Below are 13,875 nucleotides of genomic sequence, written 5' to 3' on the forward strand. Positions count from 1 at the left end.
TCCCTTAGCAACACCAGAAAAACCCAAACAGTCCAGGCATGAAGCACAACAATAGTATTTCCAATTCTGTTGCTTCCTGAAATGCAGCAGGAGAAACCAGCTCCAGTAACCTTGGCAGCAGAAGGGTCTACTGCTGGAGAGAACAAGCAATCCCAATGCCAATGGAGAAACATGAGATATAGCTTCTATGAACCAATGATGGCTTGTCCTTTAGCAAGTCCAGATTAAACTCACTTTTATGTAAATTTTGTAAATGATGTTCACATTACAGCCAGGCTGAAGCAAAGATTGAAGGTACTTATATTAATAAAACAAAATCACTTTTTAGTACAGTAATTCTGCACTCCTATTAGGAGAAAGAATAATATAATTTTGATAGCAATAGGAGGATTTTGATAGCAATAGGAGGCTATAAATCAAGAACACAGAGAATTGAAACTCATCCCACAAAGACTTAATTAACTTGCTATTAAATTCCAACTGACATTTCCCCCTGTTTAGGAAATGGAACAAAACTATATCTGCAAGCTCTGGCACAATCCAAGAACATCCTATTACCAAAACAATGAACTAACTCCAAGTTCCTTCTTCCCCACGCATCCACACACAAACAACACCTAAGTGAAGACAGACATTTCAAATAGATTTTCACTTTAATCGTGGGCACAGGTCACTGTCCAGGAAATTAAAAGAAGTCCAAAGAAGCCTTTTACCTGATCTGAATGAACAGCATCCCTCCTCATACTTAAGCAACAGCTGTGCTGATGGGTTGGAAAGGAACAAACTAAACACTGGCTTTGCCTTCCATTCCTAGAAGTAGATGCCAACAAGCAAGCAAAAAACTTGGGTGTCTTCCCAGTCCTGCACTCCATACGTCCACAGCATCCACCAGGGATCACCAGAAGCTCAGCTGCAGGTGCCAGCACAGCTCTGCAAGAGCTGCCACAGCTCACCTCAGGAAGAACCTCACGGTCAGCTCACCTATCAGCTGCTGGCAACAAAGTGGTGCCACAAGATCACAGAGGTTACACATACCAGAGGCTCTAAATTATGAGCTGGTGTTTTCTTTCACCAGCCCCACTGGGTAGCAGAGGTCCAAAAAGGCTTCTAACCAAAATGTCTACAGCTGACCTGAACTCACACCTCAAGTCCAGACAGTATAGATGTCACACAGACTCAGTGTGGCTATTCCTACCTTGATGAATGACTCCTTAAAGGCTATCAGCACAATGACATCTCTGATTTGTCTCAACTCTCAACCATTCATTTATGGAATAACTATGGCCACTCAATCTAGTTCTGTTTTTTTTTTAAATTCCCTACTGCACTTATGTTTACACCAAAACCCATTCCTGCCTGCAGCACTAGGCAGAGAGAAAAATAGAATTCCTCTCATATTATGCTTTCCTATTTTTCACTGCCTTCTCAGCCTGATAGCTCCTCAGTTCTGTAAATTCCTGATCAAAACATAGAACAGCAAAGTTCTACTCTTACTCTACCAATAATGAAATACAACAAGAGGAACATGCAACAAAATGTACAAGGGCACACGTAACTAAGATGCACACAGAAAAATGTAGTATGAACACACTAATGCAGTTACTGGTGCAAATACTACAGACTGCTCAGTATTATTACTGTGCAACAGCTTTTTAAAACAACTGCAAGTATTACTGCATGGCCGGAGACCCAGTGGGGTAGCAGCACATCTGGAACAAGGCAGGCTTGGGCCAGGTGGGTTCCATCCATCGGATGGACAGCGCGTTCCCTGCTGGTCCTGAGCTCACAGCCATCCTCCCAGCACACCCCCACTGCCAGAGCATCACTTCCAGGTAGGGAGCCAAAATGCTCCTGGGAGCTGGGCCAGGTTTGTGTCATTGGAAACAAAAAAACACCAACAAATAACATAGTCTTGGGTTTGAGTATGAGATGCCCTTAATATTTCCAGTAATTCATGTTGGGACTGTAACTACTGTTCTGGCACTTTCCAAAACGCAAGAACAAAGAGACTCATTTCTTTCTACCACAAAGCTTCTTGCTGTAAGAGGCATGAAGAAGCAGAAACAGCAGCTTTGCCTCTGTGCTGATCCCAGTCCTCAGCAGTCCACGTGCAGGGCTCCAGCTGGAGAGCCTGCAGACCCACCTGATGACCAGCACCAACAGCACCAAGGGCTGCTGGTCTTTAGCTTAGTCCAGAAAGCTTGTTAGACCTCAGATATTCATCATTCTCTTCCTCAGTAATGAGTAAATGTGACTTGCAGCATGATGGGAACTCACCCCCACCCTGATTTCAGGACGACATATTTCCATGAGAGAGGAGATAAGACAACAAGTAATGCAACATCTTTCCTACCCTGCCCATCAAATTTAGCTCGTTTAGTCTGGGAAAGTGTTAATCCTCCAAACGAGAGAGGGGCACCCAAAGGCCTGTTTTCATGCAGTTAGATCACAGCCCTGCAGCAGAGGCATGCTCTTTCCCTATTTTTTCCAAACACAATTGCAACTACCTTTAAAAAAAGTATCTGAGTTAAACATGCTGCAGAGCAATTTATGTATGATTTATTTACTTAGTGTAAGAGACTTGCTTCAAAGAAAGATTTGAGAGAAACAATATGATGTGCCATGGCAGATACTCATGGAAACCCATTTTTTACAGTTGGGACAAAAGGAATGCCTAGACTTAGACCTAAGGAAATTACCAGATTATATCCAGCTATAGATTTGACAAAGTAATGCCCTGTTGACCCACTTAGATGTCAGTATTTATTTTCAAAATGTCTTGTTGCTGAAGATTGTTCCACTGAAGAATCAAGTACAAAATTTGCTGTGACACACGCAAAATCTAACTTAGTATATAATGCCTGTATTATACAGAAGTTTATATTTTTATACAGCTTCTCTTTAGAAAATCAACATCCACATCTTCAAAAGAGCCAATATAAAAGTTTTTTGGGAAGAAAAATAAAAAAATGTGCATCATAACATGTAATTAGAACAATAAAAACTAAGAAGTCTGTTTACACAAGCTCCCTTGAAGGATAACTAAATCTGGAAAAAAGAATGACATTAATTCATACCCATTTGTGAATTTAACTTGCTAGAAAAGAGTAAATAATTTGGGTACATCAAACCGCTTTTTGGAAGTTTGCCTGGGCTGTATAGAGGGGGGATGTGAGAAATTTGCCCTATTTTTACAGTTGAAAGCTTCATTGACTCACACAAGATACTTAAGCCTAATATCCTGTGGCATTGCAGTGACCTACATGTAATTATTGCATGCTTTTTCCAAAATATTTGTACACAACCAGAAATTATAACCTAAGTTACCAACTAGCTCTTCATTTATACCAGCAACACAAAGATGGACTTCAATAGGCAGTAAGGTAGCTGTCTGATGTTTTTAGCAATCTTTTGGACAAATGTTTGGTCTTGGTCTGGTGTAATTTTCTGGTCTCCATTTTTCTTAGACAAACATATTTATCCTGTTAAGCAAACAATGGTTTAAAAATTTTCAGCTGTCCCTTCTCCTAGCCTGCAACCACTTCCCCCCCTTCAAAGATGGGGTGATCTTGTGTTTGTAGGTGTGCATGAGCCTTACATACAAAGATGTGAGGAATAGGGAGAGAAAAATATCAAGTAGTCTTGAAATGTCATCCAGACCATGTCCTTCCTGCTCCTGCCTTTTCTTGCCCTTCCTATGCACGGAAAATGGGAGTGCTCTCAGAGGTCTGCTGAAGCTTTGGCTCTGTGGTGATGGGCAGATGGGTGATACTTAGAGGACAAAACCAGGCACAGATGAAGAGGGGAATGATTTGGCATGCACTGATCAGAGAGGTCCTCTCCTGTCAGCTTCCTGTCCAAGCTCACAGACAATGCTGCTCTCAACTCAAGGACTTAAAGAGTTCTTTGTTCTTTGCTCCACTTGAAGGATCATGGTTTCTCCAAGCACATGACATCTGCAATGTCTCACCACACCAGCACCTGAAGTAGCTACTAACTCAACAGGACAACCGGTTGGTACTTCTCATGCAGGTGCTCACCAGCTGGTTGGCTACATCACTAAAACTTCAGCTGTGCCAATTTTTACAGACCCATGTGTTGTTCACTATCAACAACCCAACATCTAACATTTTTGACTGTAAAACTAAGCTCAAAGTGGGCCATTTCCACCTGCAGACCTGCAATAAAGGATCATATTGCTGAACTCCAAAGAGGTGTGTATCTCTTTAATTCCAAATAATTTCTGAATGTCCATCACCAGGTTTGTTTGGTCACACAACCCTGTCAGCACACATGTTGCCACTGTGGATGTTGTTCAGTGCAGGATAGCCTTTGAAATGTAACCTAAAAGTTCACAGTTATTTCTCTTCTAAGTCTTTTACTACTAAATTATGTGCCAGTTTCTCAACCTTCGTGTGCTCAGAAAAAAAATTATCCACAAGACTAAGTTCTTTTTCTAAAGCAAAGAAGATTATCCAGAATTAAAAAAAAAAACAAAACCCTAAACAAACAAATCTGAAATAATTTCAATAAGCCTAACACTCCAGTTTTGCCTCCCAGATTGTTTCTCCCATTAAATGATGATCCCATTAGCCTACAGGTGTGTTTAGTACTGAAGACCTGTTATTTTCCACTGTTGTCTGTCTTCTGGGGGGCAGCTGCAGTACACTGCTGCAGCCATCAGCTCTAAAAGCAGTATTCAGTGTCTGACTGGCAGCAGAGTTAGAGGTGGCATACTGCTTCCTGCTGTGGTGAAATTAGTACCATTACCCAAGATCTCGTAAAAATATTTTCCAACAAATGAAATTAATGCACTTTTTTGAGTACATAAAGAAAATGCTTTGTCACCATGAGAAGACAGAAAAAAGAACCTAGCACAAAAAAGTAAGAAAGGTTTATTACAGGTATTTTTCACTGCTTTACTGTTTTTTTCTTTCTTTGCTGAGCCAAGAGTAGGAAACAAATGCATAGACAGCAGTGCATAAAGCAATGCTGTGAACTGCTTGTTAAAAAAAGCAGTAGCAACTACATGAAAAAATAAGAAAGAGACTCAGAATCAACAAGAAATTTGTATGTCAGGTTCCAGCTACACAATCAAATTTTGCATATGAGAAAAGACAATATCCATTTTTTCAGCCAAAAATGTAATTCAAGCTTTATGACCTGAAAGCTTCTTTACTCACTCTTTCATTCACACATGTATCCTTTTCCTACAGGAAACAATATACTGGGAAAAAGTATAACTTTTTATACTGGGAAAAAGTTTTAACTTTCAGTAAAACTTGAGCAGAGCTGGCATTTCTTTATGCTTAAGGCTTGGCAATATGACATGAGACTCTTCTATGTTTAACAAGACTGGATCTTTAAATTCCTCTTGCATAACCACTACTAGATTTTATCACCGCAGAGTTGTATTTTACAATTATTAAACAACAGTGAGGTGTTCCAGGAGGAACAATACTAACATTTCCTTTCTTATGAAGTCATCAGACCCCCCAGCCAGTGATCTCTCCATTGCTTCATATGGTCAGCAAAAAAACACTCACTTCTTTCTGAAATCCCCAAAGCCTACACTACCCTGAGACCCTCTCAAGTGCCACAAATATGAGCTGACCAAAGGCAACACTTCCTCCACACCACGTGTGTGCCATGATGCCCTATGTGATCAGAGCTGCAGCACTGCTGGCTGGAACTGCTATTGGCTTATTTACCTGTAAGTGCTCAAGAAGCACCAAAGGAATTCACTAGCACCTCATATATCCCAGGTAAACAGAATGGCTCATTCCCATGTCCAATTTTAATCTGTGTTCATAATTTGCAAGCAGAGAACCTGAATTAAGCATCTTGATGTTTTACCTTGGTTAGCATTTAACATTGTATTTATATTTTCCTTAAAGCACAACTTATTTTCCCTAACTGCCAGGTACTAAAACTTGCTATTGCACTCCTTTAACTAAGTTCATCACTCATTTTATTAATCAGTCGTTTGTATTGTATTGATGGACATTTATCTCAGCCAGAGCATGCCCTAAAATAATTTACTCAAATTCCCAAAGTCGACATTTTTTTAATGGGTTGAAGTTGGAAAGATATATAACACTTCTTAAGTTACTATTTTTTTTTACTCATGATGTTTAGCAGATTCCCGTGAACTAAAACTGAGTTCAACAAATTAAGTGGAGGCTGAACAGAGAGATTATTCTGTTATTCAATGATATTCCATGTTTAAAATTGAGATAGTTTTTCTCCTTCATGAAGAAACCAAACCTACTCTCTTTTATCATTCATACTTTAAAAATAGAAGGCTTTTTCAGTTTTGTTTCTCTAATCTTTCATTTATGAGAGCAAAATACTTTGACAGAGAGGAAAAGAACACTTCCCTATTCTTCCCTCACCCCAAGCCAGTGTTTCTCAACTGCCTCCAATGAGTTGATAGGCAGAAATGATCACTGTTTTTGCATCTACAAAAGAAACAATTATTGCCCAACATGCTCTACCTCCTCAGCTTGTACCCTAAAAGGTTTTAACACTATAATGGATTGTCTTTGATTAAAAAATTCAGCAGCAGGCATATCTATACAATATAAATGATTTAATTTTAGGCTTTCAAACCATTTGTCAAAAAATTTTCATTTTTAAGTAAGGTAGAATAATTTTTTAAAAAATTGTAAGGTAAAACTTGTGAAAATAAAAGATTTTTTATTCTGCTTTTATGGCCATCTTCTTACATACATTAAAAGACTGGTTATTTTTATATTTTTCTGCTGTTAAACCACTAGTTTCTAAACTCGATGAAAAAATGACTCACAGATCATTTAGGGTTCCTTAAGGTTTTACAGACCCAAGTTTAGGGTGGCTTGGGTAATTTTAGTAAAACATAGAGCTAAAAGGCAAAAAAACCCTGAACCAGGAGAATATTTGGAGAGAGTAAACACAGGTTCATTAGAAACTAAAATTTATTTCAGAAAGACAGCTATGCTGCTGTCCTGCTGGCAAGTGCCAGGAGGCAGAATTGCCCCGGTTTTATCTCCCCAGAGTCACATCAACACTGCCTTGGCTAAACAGCCTCCCTGCTTAGCTAGTACCTGGGTCTCTGACAGGGCCCTGTGGTAAATTCCCAATGAGATGGCTCAATTTTTTCCCAGGGCATGATTTGGTTACCTGTCTGTCTTGTATGTGTAAGAAATACAGTAAAACCAGTGGAGATGCACTGTGTCTCTCAGGAAAGGGGGCAGCTGTTTATGGCGCTGTAACGCAACACAGAACATGCGAAGGCACACATTGGGGTCTACTGCTTGTAGCTGTGCCCAAGCCCTTTATCTCTCCGAGAGGATGTAGAAGCTAATTACACACTAATGGAGCAGTGACACAGAACTTCTCAATATTTTTGGGTACTCAAGAACAGAATTGCTGCAAGCCAGAGTAACCCATCTTTTCATTCCCATGCAGGTCAGCACAGCTTATAAAATAAAGGTTTTTGAACCCAGCTTTAGTCTTCAAGTGTGCTTGAGGAATGATACAAAACAATAGAGTGGAGTAGGACAGAGAAGAAATACTGCTGTGTCACTGAGGTTACTACTCTGGACCACATGAACGCTCAGTCTGGGCTATCTTAACTGCCAAGAACCCAGAAAATTACTCCACCAGCTTTCCATGGGACAACCTTCCCCTTAAATCCATTACAATGAGCTGCGCCTAGTTAACAAACTCTAAGAACACCTTTGCTTTTTGAGCAGCTTCATGAAAAATAGCAAATAAAGCACCACCATGTCTTTAAAGAATTCAGCTGTTCAGTGTTTTTGTGACACCTTGAATATGCAGTTTAAAAGGCACAGATCCTCATCCAACTCTAAGACAATTCACTTGACTTCAGAATTAGTACATCTTTAGACTGAATAACAAAATCTGAAGGCTATTAAGCATTACTGCTCTATTCACAACACACATTTATCTGAAAGAGGCTTACTTCATTTTTACACATCTTTCTTACAAACCTTTCAAAAAATGTCTGAAGCCTATTTGAAGATACTCTCTCGGCCAGTGCTGCCCTACTCACACACAAAGTCCACAAGTGTTTTTACTTATCTGGAAGCTTTCTTTCTGCCTTCAAAATCAAATAGTCCACTGCTGGTTTGCACACGAATGGATGACCCAAAGCTTCATCCCATACTCACATGCTTACTAGCAGGTTGACTCTGAGGTAAAGATCCAGGGGCCAGCACTGGAGAGCTTGCGGGGCTACAAAGTTCTGGGAAGGGATTTGGGATGGCTGGCAAAGACGATGTTCGGAATTGCTGTTCTTCTTCTTGAAGACGCCTATAAACACAGAAGCACTAGGCATTAAGAGGAGCAAACTGGCATCACTAGACCTGGCTCTCCTGCCCCAGGGTTTGTGATAATGACACTAAAGACAAGGACTCAAATCCACTCTTTTTCTAGGTAACTACTATACAGTTACAGCAACTCCTAGCACAAAGTAGGCAATTGAATGTAAAAAATGACCAGTCAGGCATCCATGCTTGTTTTGTTGCTCATAATTTGATTACTTGGATGAGTAACTGAGGTAACTGTGCAAATAAAATAAACAGAAATATCTATCTGTACTCAATGTTGTAAGCACTAGATTACAAGCTTAAGCTGTGTGTGCCAGAAAGTCAGTAAAGCTCTCCCAAACTAATGTTGAAAGAGGAGAAAACAATGGCAGTCACTCAGAGCCAAATTCCAAGTGGATTTGAAAACAAACATGTACCCTACTGTAGAGTTCTCTAAGCTGAGACTTAAACCAATATTGTCGCCTCATTATAATACCAGATTCTATCTCCAAGCAACTCGGCATTTCCCAGAGAAATGAAAAGGCAGAGGCATGGCTTTAGCAACAAGCAATTAGCTGGAATTGTACCCTCCCACCTTATGCCCGCTGTACAGTTACTGTTCAGACAAGGTTGCATCCACCGAAGTACGCCTCATGAGTCTACATGTAACAGAGTTTCAAGTTCCAGTTTATAGTACCCTGCAGTGCCCACACCAACAAAAGAAAAACTAAAACCTACCAGAAAAGCTGTAAGACCTATTAGTGACTACAAAGATGGCTTTTGGTTTCCCTGCTGCCAGGGCATCACCACTGAAGATGCGCTAGCTGACTGCAGCAGGCTGCCCTTCAATGCCTAAGCAGAAGGCACCATCTAGTGGCAATCACGAAAGTTTCCAAATCAACTAACTCCTGGATTTGAAAGGCAAATCTTTAAAAACTCAGTTTGCTCTCATTTTTCTGCATGCCTTCAGCAAGCAGAGACTCCTCAACAGAGCTGCCTGGGAGACAACTTCTGGGTTTGCGCACAGCAGCATCTCCCACTTTAAGTACTCTCATTGTCTTTGCCTGTACCTGGCAGATGACAAAATTTAACTACTGTGAAATCTGCTCCATGAATGAGTCTTACAGATCTGGGGGGTTGCAATTAATAGCAGGTTCCAATCATAACTATGAACTATGCCAACAACTACTTGACCTACCTGCTTCATTTTTTTTTTTTTTTTTTTGTGCTCCCCATGTGTGCAGTTCTCTACAGCACAGGGTAAAAGGACAGTGTAAGATTTTTTCAGACCAGTAGACATGTCATATCTGTGCAACAGGGCGCTGTACTGCAAGATTTTTACTGACCTCCACTGTAAGAAGTGGAATCACATACTCAATAGAATTTGAAAGGTGTGGTTTCCTGAAGCTGGGAGTTCTGTGTGCTGTGCTCTGCTGTGCCTGCACTGTTGCCAGTGGATCATTTACTTCATAACTGATACACACATAAACCTGTACTCCTAGGAGACCACAGTCAATCACTCTGTTCTGGTGGCAAACAAGATAGGTCCAGATAACCCTGAATAGAAGCTTCACCATTACCTTCTTTGATGATGATAAACAGGATGTTCTGGTGTGTATGCAAGTACAGATTTCAAAAAGGCAGTGTTCTCAAAATAAGAATTGCTAAGTTTTTAAACACCAAAAATAATTTAAGTGTTTTGACTGAGATAGTTACAAAATATCAACAGCTATAGGACTCCAGAGAGTACATTTTCTAGTACAGCCCCATTCGAGGTTAACTATGAAACACCTGTAGAACTGATGGCATCATCAGCTGACTTAGCTGCACTGCATACCCATTCAAATAGAAAAACTGCCTGTCTTAAATATACCATTCCTAAAAGCAATATATCAGTGTTAGAAGTTAGAACCCACCCCTTCTACACTTGGAATTTTTCTTTTATTATACTGCTTTTCACTTCCTTCAAAGAACAAACTGTTAACTAGTAGGAAAGAAATTGATTTACCACTCAGCATTGACAGGAGCTCCCTTCCTCCTGCTGCCTAAAAAGATTTTAAGAACCTGTACATCACCTATATACTCTCCCATCACCATCAAGAGTTTTCCACTTGAAGCCTGAATTCCAGTCCTCAGCCCTACAACAGGGGGACAACTTTAACACTTTTTTTTTTTTGGTAATGACTTACACAGTGCACTCAAGTGAGTGCTCTGTGAAGAACAGATACATAACTAAGACATGCTCCTTTTTTGTTTGTTGGTCTTAAACCATTCAGGAAACCTCCACAAAGAGACAGGCACTTTCTGTATATCAAAAGTAGTTGAGCATACCCTCATCTATCTACCATGATCTCTTATGTTTAATAAAACCTATAGGCTATCAGTGGACACCAGACTTGAGAGCACTGGTTTTAACAGTTTGGAAAAACATCCAAATATGGATACAGCTTCAGCCAGTTGGTACCAATGACACACTTCTACAAATCAGCTACTGCAGAAACATCAAACCTTGACTAAAAGAAGGGTGATAATATGTGGAAATATTATGTCCTTTACCTACTCAGTACTTTTTTTTATGCAAAAGTCCAGTCTAACACTAAGCTCCGCACCAAAGTGGAACTCCTATTTTAAAATATAGTTCTTTTGAAGGAAGTTCATGACAACTTACGGAAAAGGAGGTGAGTGCCTTGTCCCTACCTGACTGCCATGATGCGCACTGGCTGGGAGCGCTGCACCTTCTGCCTCGGGGACATGGGCTGCAGGGTGCTGGAGCCCGAGGATGGCAGCTGGCTGCGGTTCAGCTGGCCATTCTGGAGAAGCGGAGTGGTTTCCGACTGCATGCTGCATGTGGAGTATAAACTTTCAAATGAGGAATTCATGTCGTTTACCAAAGCTTCCAGGTCCACATCGTCATCTGAAAGACAAAATAAAGGCAGTGTAACACACCTGGAAGATCCAGGCAAAGGAAATGTGCCAAGAGCAAAGACTAAGTTTCAATAAAATTATAACGTAATTATTTAACTACATTTTTACAGTGCAAATTACTATTGCAGAAATAATGTATTTCTCTTAGAGTAGAAAACCACAACTAGTAAGAGCCAGCAATGGACATTTGTTTTGTCTTCCATGGAGAAAAACCATGGACACAGAATAAATATTACAGTATTTACTATATATATGAGTGCGTGTATGTGTGTGTGTGTGTGCGCGCGTGTGTGTGTGTGTGTATCAAACCAGAATTTGGTGGGATTTCTAATAATGACAATGCTAATGTGAAGCACCACTTCACTTACTGATGAACTGCCATATATTTCCAAAGTGTATCACTTACAAATACCTCAGTTTGGCTTGGCAAAGTATCAAGTTCAGATTGTCCAACACTGTAATAAATACTTTGCAAGATCGAATAATTTAGAAGAAAAAAAAATAAGACAGTGCTGCAGTCCTGGAAGACATCATTATACAAGTGAACACTATATCTTGCTAAAAATCCTACCGTATTTCTGTGATATATTATTTTGAAGGGCAGTCCAGCAACTTTCATATAAAAAGATCTATCTGTATCCTTGCTTTTGCAGTGTGATAGACAGATTTCTACCTTAAAAAGTACAAAGTAAATCAACCAAGGATGTGGTGTGGCTAGCTGGAAGAACATCAGTCCCTAAAAAGGGCACCAACCTTTCTATATACGCCACCTTACCTCACTGTAAATAAATAACTTGTGCTCAATCGTTCCTCCTTAACGATCGTAATTACTCTGCAAGACAAGAGAACTCTGCAAGCCCTTTGCAACTAACCACTCTCTGAACTCCTCTTGCAGAGCACTGTAATTACTCCCAAGCCACAAGTTACATCACTCCCTATCAGGAGTGCAGCAGGCTGACGAACACACACATTGATATCTGCTTCTGGTCACAGCACAGCCACTGCTGGAACAGCTACTCCTGACCAAACAGAGCCTTGTGCAGCCAAAACTGTGCCCTTATTTTCCAGCTGTATCAACTGGCCTGGCAAAACATACCATTGCTGCCTGCAAACTTTCTGTCTCACAAAACTCTTCATGATAGGGAGGGAAAGTAGAGACAATCGATGGATCTGGCCAACACACACTGCTTTGCACCTTAAACACACTGTATTTTCCAATATCCATTCTTTTGCCATGTTTCCTAGGTAAATGAACCATCAGAAGCAGCTTGCAAACAGCTGCACTATTTTCTTTTAGATACCATAAATGATTTTGTACAAATATCACATTTCTTGAGGATATAATCTAAAACAGCATGACTCAATTTCTGTCCACCAACCACGTGCCTTGATAACCATAATGAGATCTGTACATGGCATTTACATGGCAATTGTATTGGGATGCTGATGACCTCCATTCTCAGTGTTGGGTGAACAAAGGACCTGTTCAGAATTAAACAGGTTTCTGGTCATGCACCTACACCTGAGCTTTATTTAGTGACCTGAAATGCCATGTTTCCCACGCAAGTCAGGATGCCCTTTCCTATAAAATAACAGCCACTTAGCCTTCACTCAGAATGTACTCAAGAGGATTTCAAGGTTTGAGCAAGTCAAAAAAAAAAAAAAACAAACAACCAAAAAGCCCCAAAAAACACCACATCACCCCACAAACAGGTTTCTTCCTTTCAATTTCCCTCAATTTTTGTATTTAACATCTACTACACTACTACTAGACTCACCTTCACTAGGTTACAGCATCTTCTCTGTATGTCAGCTAGCTGATGCATTTCCAACAATCTAAGCTTTGCTTTGCTTGGACAAAGTCTACAATAATTTTCCTGTTATTTTTAGCGATCTTGAGACAGAGCTGCAATTTAAATTTCACTCCATCCTCCAGATTCTTATCCTATTTGGAAAGGACATATTGAAAACACTTCTTGAGCAATCACAAGGGAACCACAAAAGTAGGAGTATAAAGAGGGAGAGGCCGAATTACAAGGCTTTTAAATTTTATCATTCATCTAAAGTACCAAGCTGTAGGGTGTCAGATGGCTGTCAAGTAAAAGCTTAGGGGTTGGATGTAGGAGACATAAAAGACAGACCCTGACCACGGAGTCAGGGAGTAAATTACAGCAACTAACAGCAATTGTTTAGCATGGTGAAAAGTAGAAAGGGAATAAAGTCGAGGCATATATTCAGTGGAAGTCCATATGACTTGGTCCCTGAGGGTGCTAATTTATTAACAATTTAGACAAAGCTATTAGTGTGCAAGATCATTACATTTTCAGGTCACTGTAACATGGAAGGAATGATTAAGAGTCATCTCAAGCTATCCCTGAATAAGCAAATAATTGCAAAAGTGTTCTATGTAGCCTAATATGCATAAAATGAGGCACTTCATGCAAAACACTAAGCAAAACAAGTACATAGTTTAAAGCATTGAATTACCATTAGCAGGCTTTTAAGTATATCAATTACACACCTAAATTCAATTTCTAACAGGACAGGCACTTGACAAGGTGCATATAGAGTTTTCCTAATAATATGCTCCACTGAAGTCCAGATTCTGGTTTCACTCTTCTGTCAGCTCCTTTTCTCT

At 40.0% G+C, this 13,875-nt stretch overlaps 1 protein-coding gene across 7 annotated transcripts in view; it reads right to left on the reverse strand.

Annotated features, from left to right (window-relative positions):
* GRB10 (growth factor receptor bound protein 10) overlaps positions 1 to 13,875 on the reverse strand; it is a 146,728-nt gene that overhangs the window by 45,236 nt on the left and 87,617 nt on the right. For 6 of the 7 annotated variants that reach the window (XR_008439252.1, XM_053989607.1, XM_053989558.1 and 3 more), the window contains 2 exons: positions 11,010 to 11,226; positions 8,175 to 8,316 (listed from right to left, as the gene is read on the reverse strand). Coding sequence is in view for 6 of the 7 variants with exons in the window: in XM_053989558.1 (XP_053845533.1) it covers positions 8,175 to 8,316; positions 11,010 to 11,226 (359 nt within the window). In the remaining variant the exon portion in view is untranslated. Of the gene's footprint in view, positions 1 to 8,174; positions 8,317 to 11,009; positions 11,227 to 13,015; positions 13,057 to 13,875 lie in introns of those variants that run through there. The other variant, XM_053989587.1, reaches the window with a different exon arrangement.

Source organism: Vidua macroura, chromosome 1, assembly GCF_024509145.1.
Source record: "Vidua macroura isolate BioBank_ID:100142 chromosome 1, ASM2450914v1, whole genome shotgun sequence".
NCBI lineage: Eukaryota > Metazoa > Chordata > Aves > Passeriformes > Viduidae > Vidua > Vidua macroura.